Below are 24,446 nucleotides of genomic sequence, written 5' to 3' on the forward strand. Positions count from 1 at the left end.
GCAGAAGAAAAGGAGCGCCATATGGTTTTTGGAAGGCAGGTTTTTAGATGCCATGTCCCATTTAAAGCCCCCCTGATGCAGCTTAACTGGCCCACACCAGTTCCCTAAAAATAGTTGATTTTCTGGAATCTATCTATTGGTATCCATATCAGAGCATTATGTAATACATATAAAAGTTGAGGCATCATCTTTAAAAGATTGACTCTCCCCACCACTGACAAAAACTACTTGTACCATGCCCTGGTCTTTTGTCAAAATTTAGCGAGTACTCTGCTATTTTTATGTTTATTGATGCCCCCCTTACGGCACAATTCTTACTTTTGTAATATGTAATTTGCCTTTGGGAGCGGGCATTGCTCCTTTTCATAGAGGCTCTGTTCTCCCACCAAATTCCACGCCCTGCCGTCCTTGATTGACGGGCCAGCGTTTGTCTTCTCCTGCCAGTCCTGTGTGCTGGGTAAGTCTCTTGCCTGCGCAGTGCTGTTTAACCAGCACACAGGGCCGGCAGGAGAAGATTAACGCTGGCCTGTCAATCAAGGATGGCAGGACGTGGATTGAGGTGGAAGAACAGCCTCTAGGAGCAAGAGCAACGCCCCCTCTGCTCCTAGAGGCTAATTTACATATTACAAAAGTAAGAATTGTGCCGTAAGGGGGGCATCAATAAACATAAAAATAGGAGAGTTAGATTCTGCTGACATTAGCACATCGCTAATGTCAGAAAGTTTAAGAGGGTTAATTCTGGTGACAGAAACCATTAACCAGTGGTCCCAACACCTCCTAACAGCTAGGTCAGAATGGCCTAGATGGTGGACAGTTCATCAAAATGACAATCCTGATTCTATCATTCCAATTACTTGCCCCCTCTTAAAGTCGGTCAGCTGGGTAAAATATCTTGTGGTGCGTCGTAGAGGCATGTCTACCAGTCAACCATCTCTCACCAAGAGGTACGCTACCCAAAGGTAGCCTCTAAGTGCCTTTTTTTTATACCTCTTACCCATTTCTTTTCTTCTGACATAGGACCCCTCTATTCAAGAGAGGAGCGTTTTAATGGTCATATCCCATATTTTGCAGAAGTGCTGGTTTCCTCCTATAGAATATGTTACCTTTTAAATACTAAAATGACGAGTTTTTGAATTATATGCCTCATTTGTGCATATGAAGGTGGTCCAATATTCCCATCTTCACTTTGCTTGCATTCATGTAGTCTGAATATACATATAGTCAGAAGTTACATGATATTGTATTGCGTCCAATTTTACATAATAATTTAGTCACCTCATATAAACAATTTGTTAGCATTGGGCGATACCACAATCCTTACAATAAATCCACCTTCTGTTTACTAGAGGTTGTCTGGTTTCAAGAGGAAACTGAACAACTCGAGATCAACCTGTAATAAAGAATAGATGACTACTTATCTGACAGATCCTGCACCACAGCTTTGATTATTCTGGCAGGGCTCTGTTCAGTCAGCTGCAGTGGTGACAACGTATGACCGCAGCAGCCAGTCATTGGCCTCAGAGGCGCACTGAAATGCGGCGGCTCGGGATTTGTCAGGTAAGTAAATATCCCTTTTATTGCTTTAGGTTGAGTTTCTGAGTTGCCTGGTTTCTTCTTGAAACCGGACAACCCCTTTAAAGAGAAGTTCTCACCACAAAATGCAGTGTAATCTGCAAGCAACAGGTTATAGAGCAAGAGAAGCTGAGCAGATTGATGTATCGTTTTGTGGGAAATGATTCAGTAAAACTTGTACTTTGTACATTTAGATCTTTGCACTTTCTGAGCTCAAAACAGGCCATTCTGCTATCAGTGCTTGATAGCATTCTCCGTGCAAGTGTGTATAGAGAGATAACTGTTAGTCACTGATAAGACGACCCCCATGTACTCTCAGAAAAAGCAGAGACATCAAACAGGCATGCTCAACCTACGGCCCTCCAGCTGTTGCAAAACTACAACTCCCAGCATGCCTGAACAGCCTACAGCAGGGCATGGTGAGATATGTAGTTTTACAACAGCTGGAGGGCCGCAGATTGAGCATGCCTGGATTAAAAGATCAGGCATACGATTTTCGGGAAGGAATTGTTCCTTCCCGGTAATCGCCTGCTTGTTAGTGGAGGAGACCAGTGCATTTACATTCAGCAATCTCCTCCACAGTATGGGGAGGAGCGATCGCTAATGCCATTGCTTGTCCCCATACTGGCTAGTTGTTTGCCAGAAGTGGATCGTGATGTGGCCTCGGGACCACTAGTTGTGCATACCTGCATTAAAGTCTATGATAAAACATAGAAAGGTACATTGCATAGCATTTTGTTTTTTTGGGCGGCATTTTGTCGAGTTTTTGGCCTTAATGGTGTTTTTATCAAATGCAGCACATCCTAGGCATGACATGTTTTCTGGCATTTTTCACTACAGGCTTTTCTCTACAGTATTTTATTTTTAAGTGGCTGTACAAAAAGTTTAAAAATAAAAAAAAAATCTCCAAAAATGCATATAAAAATGCCAGAAAAGCATTTCAAATGCTTGGCGTTTAAAACGGGGAAAATAAGCAACTTATTCTTTCTGTGTATATTTATTAGAAAATATCCCAATGTTCAACAAGGCAGATAACTGAAGAAAGATAGTTGTTGTTTTGTATGTAGAGGGACAGGGAAGTGTGTAATCAGGTTTTTTGTCTGAGCACTCATAAATAGGACACAAATTACACCACTTTGTCAGCGAGGTTTGCAAATAATGGTGTGTATAATTATTGTAATGGCCTAACAGCTTCTTAATTATTAATATTGCACACTGCACCAAACTATTAGCTGCTGTTATCAAGATTTAAAGTCTTGGAGCGTCTTTAGTTTAAACGGCACCTATCTGTGCTGATTTCTGCAGTAAGGCTCCATCCTTCACCTCTCCACCAGATAGTACAAATGGGATTCTTTATGGAACGGTGGCTTACATTGATTGTGGCACAAAACGAAGCAAAGCGATCCTGTGGTTTTACCATGTAGTCAGTCTCTGTTTAGTATTCTGGTCACACAAATAGAGAATCAGAGAACTGTACACTAATCAGTGTATTTTGGAAAATGCTCTGGTTTCTTACAAAGCACCAGTAAGTACTCTATAAAGGGCTTGTTTCACTTCAGCAAGTGGCTTTCATCATGTAGAGGAAGGTAATACAAGGCACTTACTAATGCATTGTGATTGTCCATATTGGCACCTTTGCTGGCAGGATTCCTTTTTCCATCACATTATAAACTGGCCGTTTCCATGGTTACGGCCACCGCTGTGGATCAGATATGAGGTGACTGGGACAGGAGCTGCGGCATATCCATGGCTATAGGGAAAACCACCAGCTGCTACGGTGGCCGGGACAGGGAGCTCACATATTCATCTGTGCTGCAGCAGTGGTTGTAACTGGTTTATCCAGCTGGCAAAGGAGCCAATATGGACAATTACAATACATTAGTAAGTGCCTTGTATACATGCTAAATGCCGATGGTTGAAGGGAGACAACCACTTAAAATTCTGGCTTAAAACAATATACTTACAGTATATTTGCAATTGGCCATATATTTCTTTTCTTTTGTCTTTGAGGCTAGCAGAATGTAGATGAATCTAGACCAGGGGTCGGCAACCTTTTTTGGATGGAGTGCCGATAAAAAAAAAAAAATCTAAGTTGAAGCACTCAGTGTGCCAGACAATACAGAAAAGTCTTATAAAACAAACTGTATGTGACAAAAAACAAATAATCAGTTTACCTTACTACTCAATGCGACCCTTGTTCCTGAATTTCTTTGCAAAGACGATCCAGCTTTAGTTCAAATGAGAAGACTTTTAGGTCCCTTTGGCAGTCACATATAGGCTCACTAAAGTGTCAGAAGCTTGCTGCCCATCCCCCCTCAGCAATAATATGTAGGCTCACCATTCTCCCACTCCCCAAAGTTGTCAGAAGCTTGCTCCATATTGTCCCCCCATAACCCCTAGCAGTCACATGCAGACTCACCATCCTAAACCCACTGCCAATTTAGTCACAAAGCTTCTCCCATTCTCCAAGCTCCCTATCAACTTTCCATCTGACTGCCCCATCACACCATCCCCTGCTGCCACCTGTGCCACTACTACTCCTAACCCTCTGCTGTCACCTATGCCACTACTACTCCTAACCCTCTGCTGTCACCTGTGCCACTACTACTCCTAACCCTCTGCTGTCACCTATGCCACTACTACTCCTAACCCTCTGCTGTCACCTATGCCACTACTACTCCTAACCCTCTGCTGTCACCTATGCCACTACTACTCCTAACCCTCTGCTGTCACCTATGCCACTACTACTCCTAACCCTTTGCTGTCACCTATGCCATTACTACTCCTGCAACAAGCAAAATTCTGGGAGTTGTAGTTTCCCAGTCGGCAGTGCCCTCTGCCAGCCGGCCTCTACATCCAGTCACACACACCATAATAATGGTATCTGGCGGATGACAGTCCGCTTCCAGGCTGCACATGTGGGCTCAAGTCACTAACAGGAAGTTCCAAGGGGAGACAAACACACATCCTGCTGCACGGGAACCAATGTCACAGTCAGAACGGCCCCCTGGAAACAACATACGGTTTCTCTAGTTCCGCGGCCAGGAGTTCCCAGTGGAGTCTGGTAGCTGGTTGGCACTGCGGGAAGCATGTGGGGCGGGCCTAGTAGACGCACCTGAATTTAAAAAAAATTAAAAGGTGCAGTGCGTCGTGGTGCGTGCCAGTCAAATATGACCTGCGTGCCATCTCTGGCACGCGTGCCGGGGGTTGCCGACCCCTGATCTAGACTAAATCCCAAGTTTTATACTCTTGTTTAAAAAATCCCCTAAGTGTAAAGCACTGCGGAATATGTTGGATTTATATACCATATTTTTCGCTTTATACAATGCTCTTTTTAAACCCCCAAAAGTAGGGGAAAAAAATGGACATGCTCACTAGTATGTATTAGGTGCAGGGAGTGAAGCGCTGTGAGCACCTCCTGTATTCACCCTCCCTGGTCTTCTTCCCTGGGGCTGCACTGCACTGCAGGTCCTGACTGAACCAGTGCTGCACGCAGTCAGATGACAGTGCAGCGCGGTCCTGGAGAAGACAAAGGAATGCAACTTCTGCAGAGACCGCCGGACCTGAAGAGTAGCGTTGAAGCAAGAGATGTAAGTGAGGTTATTTATTTTAAAAGTCTGATGGGGGTCTGACATGGAGGTCTGAAAGGAGTCTGATATGGAGCTCTGATAGGGGTCTGGCATGGAGGTCTGGTGGGAGTCTGATCTGTGGTCTGATGGAGCCATAATTACAAAGACATACTGGGGCTTGTTTTTTGCGTGACATACAATGTAGTGGGAAGCAAGAAAAAAATTCTAAATGGAGTGGAATTGTAAGAAAACACAATTCTGCCACAGTTTTATGGGTTTTATTATGCGGTAATTACAGCGTTTCCTATGCGGTAATACTGACCCGTTACTTTCACTCTCCAGGTCAGTACAATTACAACGATACCACATTCGTATAGTTTTTCTTGTGTTTTAATGCTGAAAACAAAAAAACTTTGGAAAAAATGATTGTTTCTTTGCCTCGCCAAGACCCCTTAACTTTTTTTATTGTTATATCTACGGAGCTGTGTGAGAATCTGTAGTTTTCATTTATACCATGTTTATACCATGTTGGAATGTTTTTCGGGAGGTGATGTGACAAAAGGTGGTAAATTGGCAATTTTGATGTTTTTCCATTTGCCATATGGGATAAATAGCACTGGAGTCTATGAGAACTTTGCTATGTTCCTGTGGAGCCCTGCCACAGGCAGGATAACAGTGGCAGCCTCGGATCGTTCAGGAGGACCAGGGCTGGCACAGACACCGTCCGGCTTTCCTGATCCTCGCTAGAGAGAACCGGTGCGTGGCCAGGAGCGTGCACACCCAGTTTTTGAGCTCTCAGATGCTGTGGTCACATTTCACCACGACATCTGAGGGGTTAAATCCCTTGTAAGCAGGTGCCATCTTTAACCCCTTAACGCCCAGTGCCGTACAGTCACTGATAGCTGGACCCCTGCTATATGCACCAGCGCATTAACCCTTGCACGGCCGTGCTGTGGCGCGTGTGGGCTTCAAACAACGTGTGCAGTGTGTCCATCGGGTCCCCGCGCTGCTGTGATGGGGACCCGATGGCATTGTGGTTACCTTCCGGGAGAGCCACCTGGATCTCACAGGCAAGCAGGCTGTAAGTGTATTACGTTCTGTAATACACTTACAGCCAAAGCATCACCCCAAAAGTTGAAGTCCCAGAGTGGGACAAAAAAGAAAGTGGGAAAAAAAAGCGTCTTTTCCCCACAATAAAGTAAAAAATAAAATAAAAATAAAAGAATAGGGGAAAAAAAGAAAAGTAGACATGTTAGGTATTGCAGCGTCCATATCAACTGGCTTTATAAAAGTATCACATGACCGAACCCCTAAGGTGAACACTGTCAAAAAAAATTAAATAAACTGTGCTAAAAACTTTTTGGGGTCACCTTACATCATTTAAAAGTGCAACATCAAGCGATCAAAAATGCATATGCCCCCCAAAATACTACCAATCTAACCGTCAACCTCATCCTACCAAAAATGAGCCACTACTTAAGACAATCGCCCCCCAAAAAATAAAAATAAATATGGCTCTTAGACTATGGAGACACTAAAACATGATTTTTTGTTTCAAAAATGCTTTTATTGTGTTAAATGTCAAAATATATTAGTTATCGCCGCATTCGTAACAACCTGCTCTATAAAAATACCACATGACCTAACTCCTCTGGAGAACACCGGAAAAAAAATAAATAAAAAATGGTGTAAAAAAAGCCATTTTTTGTCACCTTACATAACAAAAAGTGTAATACCAAGAGATCAAAGAGTTATACGCACCCCAAAATAGTACCAACTAAACCGTCATCTCATCCAGCAAAAAATGGTAGCCTACCCAATAACCTCAAAAATGCTGTTATTGTGTAAAACATAAAAAAATAAAAGTTAACATATTGGGTATCGCCGCGTCCGTAACAACCTGCTCTATAAAAATACCACATGATTTAACCTGTCAGATGAACGTTGTAAATAACAAAAAATAAAAACTGTGCCAAAACAGCAGTTTTTTTGCTATCTTGCCTCACAAAAAGTGTAATCTAGAGCAAGCAAAAATCATATGTATCCTAAAAATAGTACTAACAAAACTGCCTGTAGTTTCCAAAATAGGGTCATTTTTGGAGGGAGTTTATACTTTAGGGGAGCATCAGGGGGTCTTCAAATGTTACATGGCAGCTTAAAATTATCCCAGTGAAATCTGGCTTTCAAAAACCATATGGCGTTCCTTTCCTTCTGCGCCCTGCCGTGTGGCTGTACATCAGTTTACGACCACATATGGGGTGTTTCTGTAAACTTCGGAATCAGGGCACTAAATATTGAGTTTTGTTTGGCTGGTAACCCTTGCTTTGTTAGTGAAATTTTTTTATTAAAATGGAAAATCTGCCAAAAAAGTGAAATTAATCTCCATTTTCCATTAATTCTTGTGGAACACCTGAAGGGTTAACAAAGTTTGTAAAATCAGTTTTGAATACCTTGAGGGGTGTAGTTTCTAAAATGGGGTCATTTTTGGATAGTTTCTATTATGCAAGCCTCACAAAGTGACTTCAGACCTGAACTGGTCTTCGAAAAGTGGGTTTTGGAAATTTTCTGAAAAACTTAAAGATTTGCTTCTAAACTTCTAAGCCTTCTAACGTACCCAAAAAAATAAAATGGCATTCACAACATTATCCAAACATGAAGTAGACATATGGGGAATGTAAAGTAGTACCTATTTTTGGAGTTATTACTATCTATTATAAAAGTAGAGAAATTTAAATTTGCAATTTATTTTTATTTTTTTATGAATGAAAATGAAGTTACCACAATATTACCACATAAAGTGACACTTGTCAGATTTGCTAAAAATGGCCTCGGCAGAAGGGTGAAAAATATCTTGGTCCTGAAAGGGTTAAATTACCCCCCCCCCCCCAAAAAAAAAAAACAACTAAAAAAAACGTGTATTTACGCTGGGCTGTGCAAAGTGGTTAATAAGATTGGCGTTTCATATGCCAGCTTAACCAGAAGTGCTTTGGAGTAAGGGCTTGTTCACATTTGCATCAGAGGCTCTATTTGCAGCCTCCGTCACAGATTCCGTCAAAAACAGTGGAGGGAAACCTCCTGCATTCATAATAAAGCAGACTCCTCAACTGAAGCAAAACTGACCCATTATAGTCAATGGGATCTGCTTGTCTGCGCTCAGGGCGTGGTGGTGTGCCTCAGCCTCAGATGTGCCAGATTTATCAAGAGGCTCAATTTGCTGCACTTTCTGGCAATCTGTGTGCCAGAAGAGCAATTCTGCATTAGCTTTGAGCTGGCATATATTTGTGCTATAATTAACGCTAGTTTCTGGCTTAAATTATAGTACATCTGTTGAGTTGTACGAGACCCTGCCCCCTTTTTTTTTTTTTCAAAGTGGCGAAAACAACATGAAAATCACAAAAGTCGTACATTTCTGCACAAAATGTGCCACGAAACTGTCATACAGCCCTTGACATATTCCCTCCATTATGTCAGCAGTTCTGTCAAGCAATATGTGCTTACAGAACTACGTAAAGTGTACAAGTGTACACAAGCAGTGCATTTGCTAAAAATAATGGGGGTCATTTATTAAACAGAAATACACCTAAATTAGGTGTATTTGTGGTGTAGACTTGCTTTGCAAAGGTCCTTTGCACTGCAATCTGTGACTTTTCCCCGCTCACATCAGGTCTAAAAAAGTGTGTGGGTGTAGAAAATGGGAAGCTGTTTTACATCTAGAAGCGGTGGTGGAAGTTATGAAGAGGCCAGCGCCTGTACATAACTCCGTCGGATCCACCACCAGCTATAGGGGTTATTAAAACACTGATCTTAATAAATGTGCCCCAATGTTCTGCTGTGTTTTTTATAGGGAACCTGTCACCTGGGTTTTGTGTATAGAGCTGAGGACATGGGTTGCTAGATGCACGGCTAGCACATCCACAATACCCCGTCCCCATAGCTCTGTGTGCTTTTATTGTGTAAAAAAAATAAATGATTTTATATATATGTAAATGAGGCAAGTAAGAAGCCCAAGGATCTGTTACTAATGTTTCTGGAGCCCAGCCATGCCCACTGTGAAGAAGCCCAGCCCTGCCCCACAGTCTCTGAATCTCCTCCTTGCTCCCCAACGTCACAAAGCTAGAGCGCCGTAATTTTTTTTTAATTAAAACACAGCATTCAAAATGTATCATGGGTTCAGGAATAGAGATTTTCTTCCATAGAGATTTTCTTCTGAAATGTTTGGAAAAACACTTGTACAAAAAGATCCAATAAAAAACACTAAAAGCGCATGTAGAAACCATAGAAAAAATGCTTCCTATATGAAATCTGCTCCAAAACAGCATATGATTTTTTTTATTTAAATGGAAGCTGTCAGCTGGATATTTAATCCCCCCCAGCCCTTGAGCCTGGTGGTGTCCTTAAAGGGGTCCACCAGTAATTAAGAAAATAAAATTACAAAAAATAAATTAAATGTCTTGTTTTGTCTAGGGAGCAGTCCTCGGGAGAAATAAAATGGCTGCCGTCCTATTAGTACACACAAAACCTGTCTTAGGCTACTTTCACATTAGCGTTCGGGGCTCCGCTTGTGAGTTCCGTTTGAAGGCTCTCACAAGCGCTCCCGAACGTATCCGTCCAGCCTTAATGCATTCTGAGTGGATGCGGATCCGCTCAGAATGCATCAGTCTGGCACCGTCTGTCCTCTGCTCCGCTCAGCAGGCGGACACTTGAACGCTGCTTGCAGCATTTGGGTGTCCGCCTGGCCGTGCGGAGGCAAACTGATCCGTTCAGAGTTACAATTGAAGTCAATGGGGGCGGATCCGTTCGAAGGTGACACAATATGGTGCATTTTTCAAACGGATACGCCCCCATTGACTTTCAATGTAAAGTCTGGACGGATCCGTCTGAATACAAATTGTACTTAGACTTTTTTAGTAAAATATAATGCAGACGGTTCCGTCTGAACGGATACCATCGTTTGCATTATAGGAGCGGATCCGTCTGTACAAATACCAGACGGATCCGCTCCGAACGCAAGTGTGAAAGTAGCCTAAATCACACAGCCTTACAGGTTACTTCAGAACACTAAGTTAAAGAGCCGCCACAGCCTCCTCTTTGCTCTGCTTGTCAGGAATTATGTTTATGAATACAGCTGATAGGATCTTCAGTTGAATCTCTGTAGGAGTCTGTTGAAAATGGAGTACCGCACACCATTGTTGCTGGTGCTAGAAAGGACTTGTGAGTCATAATCCAATAGTAGAAAATTGCAGCACACAGCTTTTTTTTATTTGCCGTTAAGTTACGTTTTAATAGTATTTCATCATATGAAAATCATGATCTAGTGCAATTACAGGATGTGTAGGAAAGTCATATACCGTACATTTCAATTTGGCGACCGGACGTTTCGGCTCGTCAGGGCCTTCTTCAGAGGTCTATGATCTGGGGATGGCTTCCTGTCAAATGTATATGACTTTTCTACACATCCTGTAATTGCACTGGATCATGATTTTCATATGATGAAATACTATTAAAATGTAACTTAACGGCAAATAAAAAAAGCTGTGTGCTGCAGTTTTCTACTATTGAATCTCTTTAGGAGACATGAAGTACAGAGAGGACCGTGGGGATGTAGATAATGAGCAGCAGCACTTGTATGCAGTCTCCGTTCCCACAGCCCTGCATTACCACAGTCTGTCCTCTCTGTACTTCATGTCTCCTCATGAACTCCATTCCTACAGAGATTTGATTGAAGATCTTATCTTCTGTATTTATGATCATAATCCCTGACAAGTAGGAGAGGAGGATGAGGCAGATCTTTAGCTCAGTGTTGTGAAGTAACTGGTCCTCATATGTGATAAGGACCGATTCTGAGAATGCAGCAAAGCTCGCAGTACCACTGCAGCCTTCTCACAGCTTTCCCTATGCCACTGACGACACATTCATCGGTCACGTGGCCTAGGCACACCTGCGATACCAAGCACAGCCACTATACAATGTATGGCACTGTGCTTGGTAAGCAGAGAAAAGGCAGCGGCACTCACAGGAGCGCTGGTGCCTTATCGAACAGTTGATCGGTGGGGGTCCCGGGTGTCTGACCCCATTGATCAGATGCTGATGGCCTAATTCATCAGTATTAAAATCTCAGAAAACTCCTTCAGGAAAATGAAAATACTTAAATATTACTTTATGCCTCATTTCATGAAAAATCCACTTTAATTACAGATCACATTGTTTGCAAATGAGCATTTTGGAGTAAAAGGCATTCGGGTAGATTTATCAAAATTGGTGTAAAGAAAAACTGGCTTAGTTGCCCATAGCAACCAATCAGATTCTACCTTTTATTTTTCAGAGATCCTTTGGAAAATGAAAGGTGGAATCTGATTGGTTGCTATGGGCAACTAAGCCAGTTTTCCTTTTTCACTAGTTTTGATAAATTTCCTCGGTTGAGAAATCAGGCCAGGCTTGCTGCTCCCTAATCCCTCCACATCATTCATGAGGACAGGGAACGTTATCAGCAGCCCTCTTGAGATCCTGCATTTGTGCCTTTGTGTCCTATACATGGTGCATGCACAGTAATGCAGCGGCACACGGCACATGTGCTGTAGAACAGGCCAGTACATCCTCCTTCACTGCGCATGTGCTTAGAAGAGGACACAACAAGGCAAACAGGAGATCTCGGGAGGGTTGCTGATGATGTTCGCTGTCCTGAGGGATGTCAATCAATGGATTTTAGCTCATTAAGGGTACATTCACATCTGTGGCATGCCTGATCTGGCATAAATGCCTGTTGTTGACTAGACAAAAATCGTTGTGTGCAACGTTTTTTGTCCGTTGGAAACCTGCCATTTGTGCCAGAACGTGGGCAGACCCTGTTATCATCAGTGGGGATCTGGTGAACTGTAGAATCATGCAGTGACAGTGTACCTGGAACATCCTGCCGGATATGCTGCCGCAGCTCGCAGGGCTGTGGAGTCGGTAGATAAATGCTCCGACTCCGACTCCTCAGTTTTTTGTACTTCCGACTCCTCTGTATTTAATATGCGAATGTATTTTATACATTCCTTGAAGGAAAGAAAGGCAACATACATGTCATTACCAAATGACTACTGGCTGAGAAGCCAACAGTCTACTGTATTGAACAGTTTAAGCAAAAGACAAACACAATGAAAACAACAGTTTTATTCATTTTTTTTAATCAAGTGGCTGGATAGTAGCAGCAGGCATAAACATCAGGAACTTTACAAGTTAAAAAATACAAACCACATTATTTGGTTGTTTTAGAACAAAAACAAAGCTTATCTATATGAACCAAAAACAAAATCTGTAAAACCTAGAAATGGTTTATATTAATCTTAAAATGTAGTTACAGGCTTAGCAAATGCAAATCAATTCAATGTAGAGTTCTAAGGAAGAGAATTGCCTCTGCCAGATCTTCTTTCATAGAGGCTCTTAAGTCAGACTTTATTATTTTTAGACCGGAAAATAATCTTTCGACACTGACTTGGGTGGGTGGCATTGCAGTAACAATTCTGGCCACATCACTAACGTTCTCTGGATAAACAAGGATGGCTTCTTCAACAGTAAGTTTTGATGAGCGATCATACTTTTCAACTTTTTTTAATGCTTTATAAAACTCCTGTTGGAATTTTTTTATTTGGACATTTACTGGTTCTCTCACGCTTATGCGACGTCGCTTTCCTTTAGCAACTTCCAATTTGTCCAAGAAGGAATCAAAGTCTAATTCTTCGTTAGAAGATGATCCTGAGTTACCACTATTGCTTAAAAGAACTTCATCCTGTGAAGGTATTTCAGGTCGTAATCCCTTCATGCGAACTGCTACGTCAAAGAGGGCCTTTTTCCTAGTAGCAGTCTGTTCGCTGTTCAATAAAAGTCGGCTCATTGGGTCGACATAAATAGCCGCTAACAAGAGTTCATTTTCCAGCAATAGACTCTCTCTTTTCATCATTGAAGATGCAATGCCCTCAGCTATTAACCCTCCATTTTTGTTCAGGCGATATAACAGGCTCTTCCATTCCAAAAAGAATTTACCAGGGGTTAGATCGTCACATTGCAACCTCTTGGTGACAGTGAAGGGGTGAGAAAGAAGGTTCTCCAGCTCTTTTGTTTGTGTCCACTGGCTTTCAGTTAATGCAAGATTTTCATTGTCCATTTCTTCTATGAAGTCTTTAAGTTCAAGCAAACGCTTCACCATTAAATAAGTGCTTCCCCAGCGAGTTGTTTGATCCAAAATGGCTCCTTTTCCTGCACGTCTTTTCAAAATTGCATCTGTTTTCGGGGCCCTGGCTGCAACAGTTACTTGCCGTAATTTGCTAATTAGTGTAGCTGCATGGCGATCCTTTAATCCATCTCTTATGGCAAGTTGCAGTGTATGAACAGCACATCGCATATGATGAATAAGTAGCAAGCTTCAATGCTTCTTCAACAAAGTTGTCTAAAAAAATTTCAGCATTCTCTTCAGTTTCTAAACTTTCTCCAATACTTGCAGAGCCGTCTTCCTCTAACATCTGTTTGCTAGTTTCTTCATCTACATTCATCTTCTCAATTGTGCTCAACATGTTAGAAGCATTATCTGTCACAACACATAAAATCTGTTCCTTTTTAATTTCAAAATCTTCTAGAACACCCTCCACTAACTTCTGAAGGTAGTCACTGGTGTGATGTGCTTGAGTGTCCTTTAATCCGAGGGTCCGTGTTATTGTTTTGTTATTTTCATCCACAAATCTAACATTAATAGCAAAACAATTGACTCTGTGACGTGTGCATGCATCCATTTTAAGGAAGACAAAACGTCCTTTCAGAACTTTCTGTAGTTCTTCCTTTTTACATTTGGCCTCCTCAATTACAAGTTTCCTTATACTTTCTCTTTCCAGAGAAACACCAAGTTTTTTTTGCCATTTTCTCCATTTAGGCCCAAAAAGGCTGGCTGTGAAAAGAAGGATAGTGGTACACTATTCTTTACTACCATTTCAATAATGTGGTGTTTGAATTTTTCTGGTGTCATTGTTATGGTAACTTTGTGATTGTTCTCCAGTAGATTTCTGAACATTTTTTGTCCCAGAAGTAGATGCAATGTTTTCATTGCTATCTTTCTCATTCACGGCTTCTAACACTTTGGGATGAAAACGCTGTAAGTGTCTTTTCAAATTTGATGCTCTTGTAGGTGCATTTTTATCAGGCCCACGGAAACTGCTAATTTTTGCATCACATTGTTTTTCACCATCATCATCTTTTCTAATACATTGGCACACGTAATGTTTTCCATCACTTGATAATGCAAAGTGCTCATAAACAGTAGACTTTGTCGTGTTTGTTGTTTACAGTCTTTTTGCCATTGTTTAGGATGCCTCTTTCCCTAAAATATAAAATATTATACTAACTGGCATATAATTGGATTTTTAATATCAACATACACATACATAGTCTTGTAAGTTGTATGTACATGGCTTTATACATACAAATAAGCTATATAACCCAGCACTAAACCTAAATATGATTTGTCCTATACAGAAAAACATGCACAGACGTACTATACACACACAACAAAGAGCCTACATTTTAGTACTAATATAATCATATAAACAGTCTGCACTATACATAAACTTTCATACATTCCTGCACCACACTTACAAACCTACAGATAGCCAGTTTCCTCCAGAAACATGTACACATGTTTCCCTCATACAGACAAGGAATTAAAATAACTATAAACACTTACAGTTGAATCCAAGAAGCGGTTCCACCAAGTTCTTCTAAGCTCTTCTAGCACAGCGAGGTAGTTGGGCAGAAGCTGCTGCCTTCTCCTTTGTGTGCTGATCTTCTGCTGAAGATCGGGCAGTGGGAGGATCCAGGAAGGGACATTTATTTTAAAACATGATTTCCCTAGAAGAATCCCATAGTCATGTTTAAAGTTTAAGACAACATTCTGAGTTTACACGTTTTATAGCCTTAGCTGAATGACAGCAGTTTTTCCAATGGTTTACAGCTTCAGTCTTGAACTATTGACCCTCCATTCCCTTCACTTATACAAGTGTCTCTAGTCCTGCAAAACACATATTTACTTAATCCCTTATCAGTGAGAGGCTAGGTAAACCATGGGCATTGTGTTCCCTGTAACATCAGAAAACAACACAATGGAAAGTATATGTATTGCCACTCCTAATTGTGCATTGCGTGCCATGTAGTGAAGCATATGAAAAGCACGCTACTTCACATCACTGAACGCGTTTGTTTTGCGGTTACGTGAGGCACTGCATGCATTGGCCTTTATTCTTACAGTAGAGAAGTCATTAATTATAACTGTTTATGAATTCGGACATTTAAACTTGCTTTTTTTATTTTTTTATTCCAATTTAAATTTAGTAGGAGTCGGAGTCGGTTCATTTTTTGCCGACTCCGACTCCAGGTACCCAAAATTGACTCCGACTGACTCCACAGCCCTGCGCAGCTGTAAACGTGCCCTAAGCTTGACTTCAGTTCTGAACGTCACCCTCTCCATGACTGCAGACTACTCATTTGCATTTGGCATGAGCTGTGATTAAGGTCTTGTTCACACGACCGTATTGCTTTTTCAGTGTTTTGCGTGACATTTTTAACGGATCAGTTTTTCCAGTTTTTTTTGTTTCAGTAGTGTTTCCGGTTCCATTCCGTTTCTCCATTCTGTTTTTCGGCACGGCGTATACAGTATCTATCTTTGAACCGAAATAGGGAAACGGAATGCATACAGAGTACATTCCGTTTTTTTTTTTTGCGGAACCATTGAAATGAATTGTTCGGTATACGGACTGTATACGGAACTCAAAAGACGGCCCGTCTACGGAACTCAAAAAACGTTTGTGTGAACGAGCCCTAAAATGAATTGCAGAACAGTCAGATGCTAATGGTGTTTTCAGTTCTCTTTAGATTTCTCTAGTTATTTAATAAGTAAAATTGGAATAGACGTAGAGTAGTTCATCATCGTTTGCTTCTTAGATATGCACTTCTGGATAGTAAACGTTTCCTGAGCAGCTGGCATTGCCCTGGAGTATCACTTATGATCCGCATAGTAACAGGGCAGTCATCATTCAGAAACCACACTTTGGTCTTGCTGTATCCTCTAATTAAAACATTAGCAAAGGCAGCTGTCTGAGCCAAAGTAGTGGAGGAATTAGCGGAACCTATTACATTCTGAACTCCAGATCTTCTAAGATTTTATTCACAATTTCATTGTAGAGATTTTCTTTTCACTGTTAAGCGCTTTATAAATTTGCTTGGATGGATGCTACATCCAAAGTCGCTTCTATAAGAAATTTGTCATACTGTAAGGCCCCTTTGACAAGGGCGAGAATTCCGCGCGGTTGCAATGTGTGAGGTAATCGCATTGGGTCTGGATTCAGTGCCGGTGCATTCACGTCTATGGGGCTGTGCACATGAGCTGCGATTTTCACGCATCACTTGTGCGTTGTATGAAAATCGCAGCAAGCTCTATACTGTGTGTTTTTTCACCCAAGGCAGGCCCCATAGAAGTGAATAGGGCTGCGTGAAAATCGCAAGCATCCGCAAGCAAGTGCGGATGCGGTGCGATTTTCACGCATGGTTGCTAGGAGACAATCGGGATGGGGACCCGATCTTTATTATTTTCCCTTATAACATGGTTATAAGGGAAAATAATAGCATTCTTAATACAGAATGCTAAGTAAATTAGGGATGGAGGGGTTAAAAAATAAAATTTTAACTCACCTCATTCACTTGTTATCTTTTCTCTTCTTCTTTCAGGACCTGGGATGAAAAGGACCTTTGGTGACGTCACTGCGGTCATCACATGGTCTGTCACATGGTTTATCACCATAAGCACAGTGACGTCACCAAAGGTCTTTTTTCTCCCAGGTCCTCAAAGAAGAAGAACGAAGACAAGCCGGGCTGTGCGAACAAGTGGATGAGGTGAGTTTAATTTTTTTATTTTTTAACCCCTCCATCCCTAATTTACTTAGCATTCTGTATTAAGACAAACACCTAACCCAAACCTGAACTTCTGTAAAGAAGTCTGGGTACCAAACATGCCAATTTTTCTCACGTGCGTGCAAAACGCATTAAAACGCTTTGCACTCACGTGGAAAAATTTAGCATTTTCCCGCAACGTATTCGCATCTTGTCCAGCCCTCATGCGCAACGCCCATGTGAAAGAGGTCTAAGGAGATTCGTCTCCTTACAGTATTAGAATGTTTGGGCTCCGATGAGCCGAAGTTAGTTATTCATGAACTCTCGCATGACTTCGTTGAATAACTTTGGTAATTGATTATTACAGTGAAAAACCTTGGAACGAACTCTGCTTCGGTTCCAAGGTACCACTTGAAACCAAAACCGAGTTTGGTTCCAAGTTTTGAGAGGTTTTTTATCTGCAAATTTTAAGGCGATTTGGCGACCATTTTGGTCGCCATCTGGAGCGCTGAACTTGTATTCAGAACTACTTTGTTAACCCTTTAGGTGTTCCACAAGAATTAAAGGAAAATGTAGATAACATTTCAGAATTTCACTTTTTTTTGCAGATTTTCTATTTTAATAAAAAAATTTCAGTAACAAAGCAAGGGTTAACAGCAAACCAAAACTCAATATTTATTGAACTAATTCTGTAGTTTGCAGAAACACCCCATATGTGGTCATAATAAACTACTGTACGGGCACACGGCAGGGCGCAGAAGGAAAGGAACGCCATATGGTTTTTGGAAGGCAGATTTCACTGGGATAATTTTAAGTTGCCATGTCACATTTGAAGACCCCCTGATGCACCCCTAGAGAGAGAAACTTCCCAAAAATTACCCCATTTTGGAAACTACGGGATAAGGTGACAGCTTTGTTGGTACTATTTTAGGGTACATATGATTTTTGGTTGCTCTATATTACACTTTTTGTGAAGCAAGGTAACAAAAAATAGCTGTTTTGGCCCCGTTTTTATTTTTTGTTATTTACAATGTTCATCTGACAGGTTAGATCATGTGGTATTTTTATAGAGCAGGTTGTTCTGGGCACGACAATACCAAATATGACTACTTTTTTGGTTGTTTGTTTCAGTTTTACATAATAAAGCAATTATTTTTTTTTTTTAATTGTGTCTCCATAGTCTAAAAGCCATAGTTTTTTTTTTTTTGGGCAGCAAGGTTCTTACGGACACGGCGATACCTAATTATGTATACTTTTTTTAATTTAAGTTTTACACAATAACAGCATTTTTTAAACAAAAAAACATCATGTTTTAGTGTCTCAATATTCTGAGAGACTTTTTTTTTTTTTTTTTTGGGGCGATTGTCTTAGGTAGGGTCTCATTTTTTGCAGGATGAGATGACTGATTGGTATGATTTTGGGGTGCGTATAATTTTTTGATCGCTTGGTATTACACTGTGATGTAAGGTGACAAAGAAATGGCTTTTTTGACACCGTTTTTATTTTATTCTTTTTTTACAGTGTTCACCTGAAGGGTTAGGTCATGTGATGTTTTTATAGAGTAGGTGGTTACGGATGTGGCAATACCTAATATGTATACTTTTTATTTATTTATTCAAGTTTTTCACAATATCATTTTTGAATAAAAAAAATCATGTTTTAGTGTCTCCATTGTCTGAGAGTCATATTTAAAAAAAATAATAATAATTTGGGCGATTGTCTTAGGTAGGGTATCATTTTTACAGGATGAGATGACAGTTTGATTGGCACTATTTTGGGGTGCATATGACTTTTTGATTGCTTGCCATTACACTTTTTGGTGATGTAAGGTGACAAAAAATTGCTTTTTTGACATCGTTTTTATTTTATCTTTTTTTTACGGTGTTCACCTGAAGGGTTAGGTCATGTGGTATTTTTATAGAGCAGGTGGTTACGGACTCTGCGATACCTAATATGTCTACTTTTTTTTTTTTTTTTTACATTTAACACAAAGCATTTTTGAAACAAAAATAATCATGTTTTAGTGTCTCCATAGTCTGAGAGCCATATTTTTTTAAATCTTTTGGGCGATTGTCTTAGGTAGGGGCTCGTTTTATGCGGGATGAGGTGACGGTTAGATTGGTACTGTTTTCAGGGACATACGCCTTTTTGATCACTTGGTGTTGCACTTTTAGTCAATGTAAGGTGAAAAAAAATGTTTTTGTTTTATTTTTGCCTAGTTTTTATTTAACATTTTTGACGGTGTTCACCTGAGGGATTAGGTCATGTGATTTTTGATTTTTTTTATAGAGCCAGTCGATACGGACGCGGTTATACCTAATATGTCTATTTTCTTTTTCTCCCTATTTTACATTTTTTATTTATTTACTTTATTTAGGTCCTTAAGGGGTTAATGGATTATTTCTTTATATTTCAGTATTTTAAAGGGGTTGTCTCACTTCATCAAATAGCATTTCTTATGTAGAGAAAGTTAATACAAGGTACTTACTAATGTATTGTGATTGTCCACATTGCCTCCTTTGCTGGCTTGATTCATTTTTCCATCACATTATACACCGCTCGTTTCCATGGTTATGACTGCCCTGCTATTCAGCATTGGTGGCCGTGCTTCCACACTATAGGAAAAACCATCAACAAAGCGCACTTTCACGTTCCCGGCCAGCAGGGAAGCCAGCGCATTTTCCAATGGTGTGCAAGCATGGCTACCACCGCAGGATTGCAGAGTGGTTGTGATTGTAACCCTTGGATTTAAGCAGTGTATAATGCAATTTTAAATTTGCTACAAGAATCAAAAAACATTTTTTAATCTGTTTTGTTTCAGGATTGTTTACGCCACGTGTGTGTGTGTGTGTGTGTATGTATGTATGTATGTATATATACACAGTACAGACCAAAAGTTTGGACACACCTTCTCATTCAAAGAGTTTTCTTTATTTTCATGACTATGAAAATTGTAGATTCACACTGAAGGCATCAAAACTATGAATTAACACATGTGGAATTGTATACATAACAAAAATGTGTGAAACAACTTAAAATGTCATATTCTAGGTTCTTCAAAGTAGCCACCTTTTGCTTTGATTATTGCACACTCTTGACCTTCTCTTGATGAGCTTCAAGAGGTAGTCACCTGAAATGGTCTTCCAACAGTCTTGAAGGAGTTCCCAGAGATGCTTAGCACTTGTTGGCCCTTTTGCCTTAACTCTGCGGTCCAGCTCACCCCAAACCATCTCGATTGGGTTCAGGTCCGGTGACTGTGGAGGCCAGGTCATCTGGCGCAGCACCCCATCTCTCTCCTTCATGGTCAAATAGCCCTTACACAGCCTGGAGGCGTGTTTGGGGTGATTGTCCTGTTGAAAAATAAATAATGGTCCAACTAAACGCAAACCGGATGGAATAGCATGCCGCTGCAAGATGCTGTGGTAGACATGCTGGTTCAGTATGCCTTCAATTTTGAATAGATCCCCAACAGTGTCACCAGCAAAGCACCCCCACACCATCACACCTCCTCCTCCATGCTTCACGGTGGGAACCAGGCATGTAGAGTCCATCAGTTCACTTTTTCTGCGTCGCACAAAGACACGGTGGTTGGAACCAAAGATCTCAAATTTGGACGCATCAGACCAAAGCACAGATTTCCACTGGTCTAATGTCCATTCCTTGTGTTCTTTAGCCCAAACAAGTCTCTTCTGCTTGTTGCCTGTCCTTAGCAGTGGTTTCCTAGCAGATATTCTACCATGAAGACCTGATTCACACAATCTCCTCTTAACAGTTGTTCTAGAGATGTGTCTGCTGCTAGAACTCTGTGTGGCATTGACCTGGTCTCTAATCTGAGCTGCTGTTAACCTGCGATTTCTGAGGCTGGTGACTCGGATGAACTTATCCTCTGCAGCAGAGGTGACTCTTGGTCTTCCTTTCCTGGGGCGGTCCGCATGTGAGACAGTTTCTTTGTAGCACTTGATGGTTTTTGTGACTGCACTTGGGGACACTTTCAAAGTTTTCCCAATTTTTCGGACTGACTGACCTTCATTTCTTAAAGTAATGATGGCTACTCGTTTTTCTTTACTTAGCTGCTTTTTTCTTGCCATAATACAAATTCTAACAGTCTATTCAATAGGACTATCAGCTGTGTATCCACCTGACTTCTCCACAACACAACTGATGGTCCCAACCCCATTTATAAGGCAATAAATCCCACTTATTAAACCTGACAGGGCACACCTGTGAAGTGAAAACCATTTCAGGTGACTACCTCTTGAAGCTCATCAAGAGAACTGCCAAGAGTGTGCAAAGCAGTAATTAAAGCAAAATGTGGCTACTTTGAAGAATCTAGAATATGACATTTTCGGTTGTTTCACACTTTTTTGTTATGTATATAATTCCACATGTGTTAATTCATAGTTTTGATGCCTTCAGTGTGAATCTACAATTTTCATAGTCATGAAAATAAAGAAAACTCTTTGAATGAGAAGATGTGTCCAAACTTTTGGTCTGTACTGTATGTTAGTATTGAGTAATTTCAATTACTTCTCCATGAATAATGGGAATTTTCTGAAAATGTATTCTATATTGTGCCATATTTATTTTCCACAAAAAAATTACTCAGTGGAAAAAGTTTTACTGTCGTTATGATCATAATTATGCTTTTAACAACATGCTCTTATTAATCTTGTCTTTTTTTAATTTATTTATTTACAGCTCCAATCATAAGCAGATTTGCAAGGCGTGCATCTGGTAAGGCCTGATTACATTTTACATGTAAAAAATGTATTTAACAGACCTCTTTCTACAGGATCATGTTATACCAGCCATTATGCCTGTTAGGGCTGACCGCGCTGATTAAAAGCATAACTCTCCGTTGCTTTATTTAGAAGAAATAAGTGTTTTAAAAATATGCAAATTAGGGCTTAAGTGCACTTAGGGTGGACCCTAGCCCCTCATCACACCTTAACTCTTTTGCTCTGCTTTATTGGACACACCCCCTTGGCTGATTGACAGGACAACTAGGTGTAGGGTGGAGTGGCTAGTAAAGCAGAGCTAAGGAGCTAAAGTACAATGTGTGCCTAGGGCCTGCGGCTATATACAACTTCGGAGGCAAAAAAAATTGATTGAATTTTACTAATTTTGGGCTAAAAATCATTTTTTTTAAAAAAATATTGAGCCGTTCCGTTACAAAGGGTTAACTGTTTTCTATCTGTGTGAATTGTATTTTTTACTTTCACTTTGTGCTGTTCATCTCATAATCCTCGTCTTTGAATTAATAGAGGTCATAAACGCCACGTTCTTTTCAGTAAGATAAGAACTGAGCTATAATGAGTGTTTATAATGTCAGAGAGCAGAGATAAGGAGCCCATCAGATTAGCTGGCTGACCTGACGAAGCAGAGATTATTCAGATCCCTCTATTAGAGCATCTCAGCTCTGTACAGAAAGAAAGGGTTCCATTTTTGTAAAAAATACCAATTTAAAAGATGATATTTAGCTTAAAATGAGTACAATGCAATAATAATAATTATTATAATAAAAATGCTCCCAAAGGTGTACATAGTCCATATTTTAGAAAGCAGTTATTTCTCCTAAACGAAGCAACGGATCAGAGGAACAATGGTATGTTTATCTTATCCTCAGGGTCAACCTTTCCAGAGATTATGGTCCGTTTACTATATACGTCCTGGCAGTCTACACGTGAAACTCGAAAAATTAGAATATCGTGCAAAAGTATTTTTATCTCAAAAAAAACAACGGTGGGATGACGTGAGTACGTCGCGTCTCGCTCTCCCCTCTGTGCTGGTCTCCTCCCTCCAAGCTCCGATGCTCTGACGCTGAACAGCTGATGTTGGCGTCCTCCCCCCAAGTTCCGACGCTCTGTGCCGAACAGCTGATGCTGGCGTCCTCCTCCAAGCTCCGATGCGCTGAGCCGGGCAGCTGATGATGAAAGCAGAGCTGCGCGCCTGGTCTGACTTTTGTACAGCTCCTGTTTCCGCATGCTAAATAGAGGACGCTGCCGGCGGACGCCTGGATGCTGCTGCTGGCTGCGGCTGTCTCGTCCTCTGGGGCGTTCTGGGCTTTTGGCCCCTGTGCTGCTCCACCTGTTTGATCCTGTGAGCGGCTGTCTGGCTCCTCTTCGCGGCTCCCGACCGGCTGGTTATTGGCCTGTTTGCTGCCTGCTGCTTCGCTGCTCTGTTTGACGCCGGATCGCTGGACTGCCTGCTTTTCCGGATTTTCGGTTTGCCGGTTTTCTCTTGCCTCCTGCCTGCTGGTGTGCCTGCTGCTGGACTCCTGGACTCCCTGCTATTTGCCTGCTACTGGACTCTCTGCCACCCGGACGGATATTTTACATCTATACTGCGGCTTGGACTTGCTGCTACAGCCACGGCGGATACTGGGACTACAACGCCGGCCACGTGAGAACTGAGCTTTGATTTAGTTGTTGTACTCGCCGTACTGTTACTGTGCTGTGGAGATAGCTTCTGCCGAAAATTGCTTTTGCTTGTGGTCAAAAAAAAAAAAAAAAAAGGGGAAATAGAATTTAGAGGAAAAGGAGAGAAAAAGAAAAGAAGGAAACAAAATTAAAAAAAAAATAAATAAAGGGGAGGGGAAAGGAAAAAACAAGGAAAAAATAAAAGGAAGGGAAGGGGAGAAAGTGGAGAAAGAGAAAAAGAAAGAAAAAAAAAAAAAAAAAGAGAAAAAAATATATATTATACAAAGTGTGGGAAATGGCCCCAAAACGACGCTCAATTGATTCTTCCGCTATTAAGCTGGGGGCTAAGACTCCAGAGAACAAAATTGATAAATTTTTAAAATCGCCCTTCTTAGCTGAAAAAAACCCAGCCAAAATCAAACCCCCAGCCAAGATGAAAAAACTGGCGAATACTCGTCAAAATGTTGATCTCTCTGAGGATGGATCAGAGGACGCTGACCAGGAGGGAGGCGAGGAAGGCTCCTCTGCACAAATACGAACGGAATGCGATCCATTTGTTTTGGACAAAATCCTCTGCGCTGTGGAAAATAATGGCACTTTGGTGCAAGGAATGTCCACGCAATTGGGGTCAGTGCAGAGTGATATCTCCTTAATAAGAGAAGATCTAGGAAAGATAAGGGAGCGAGTCCTTAGCGTGGAAAAAACCGTTGACTCTTTGCAAACAGGCATGGGCACGTTAAAATCTAAAATGATAATTTTGGCCTCAGAAAATCAAGCACTTCAAAATAAGCTAGAGGACCTAGAAAACAGGTCAAGGCGTAACAATGTTCGTATAATCGGTTTTCCTGAAGGAGTTCAGGGCCGACAACTAGAGGAACAAATTAAAGATGTGGTCATGCATAGTTTTGGGAGCGAGAACTTTTCCCCTATGTTCCAAATAGAAAGAGCCCATCGAATACCAGGAGGGAAGCCCACACCA

General features: G+C 41.0%; 1 protein-coding gene across 1 annotated transcript in view; it reads left to right on the forward strand.

Moving 5' to 3' along the window:
• PRKAR2B (protein kinase cAMP-dependent type II regulatory subunit beta) overlaps positions 1 to 24,446 on the forward strand; it is a 147,170-nt gene that overhangs the window by 50,716 nt on the left and 72,008 nt on the right. The window contains exon 2 of the mRNA XM_044280188.1: positions 21,747 to 21,782. Coding sequence (XP_044136123.1) covers positions 21,747 to 21,782 — 36 coding nt within the window. The remainder of the gene's footprint in view (positions 1 to 21,746; positions 21,783 to 24,446) is intronic.

Source organism: Bufo gargarizans, chromosome 2 (genome assembly GCF_014858855.1).
Source record: "Bufo gargarizans isolate SCDJY-AF-19 chromosome 2, ASM1485885v1, whole genome shotgun sequence".
In the NCBI taxonomy this organism is placed as follows: domain Eukaryota; kingdom Metazoa; phylum Chordata; class Amphibia; order Anura; family Bufonidae; genus Bufo; species Bufo gargarizans.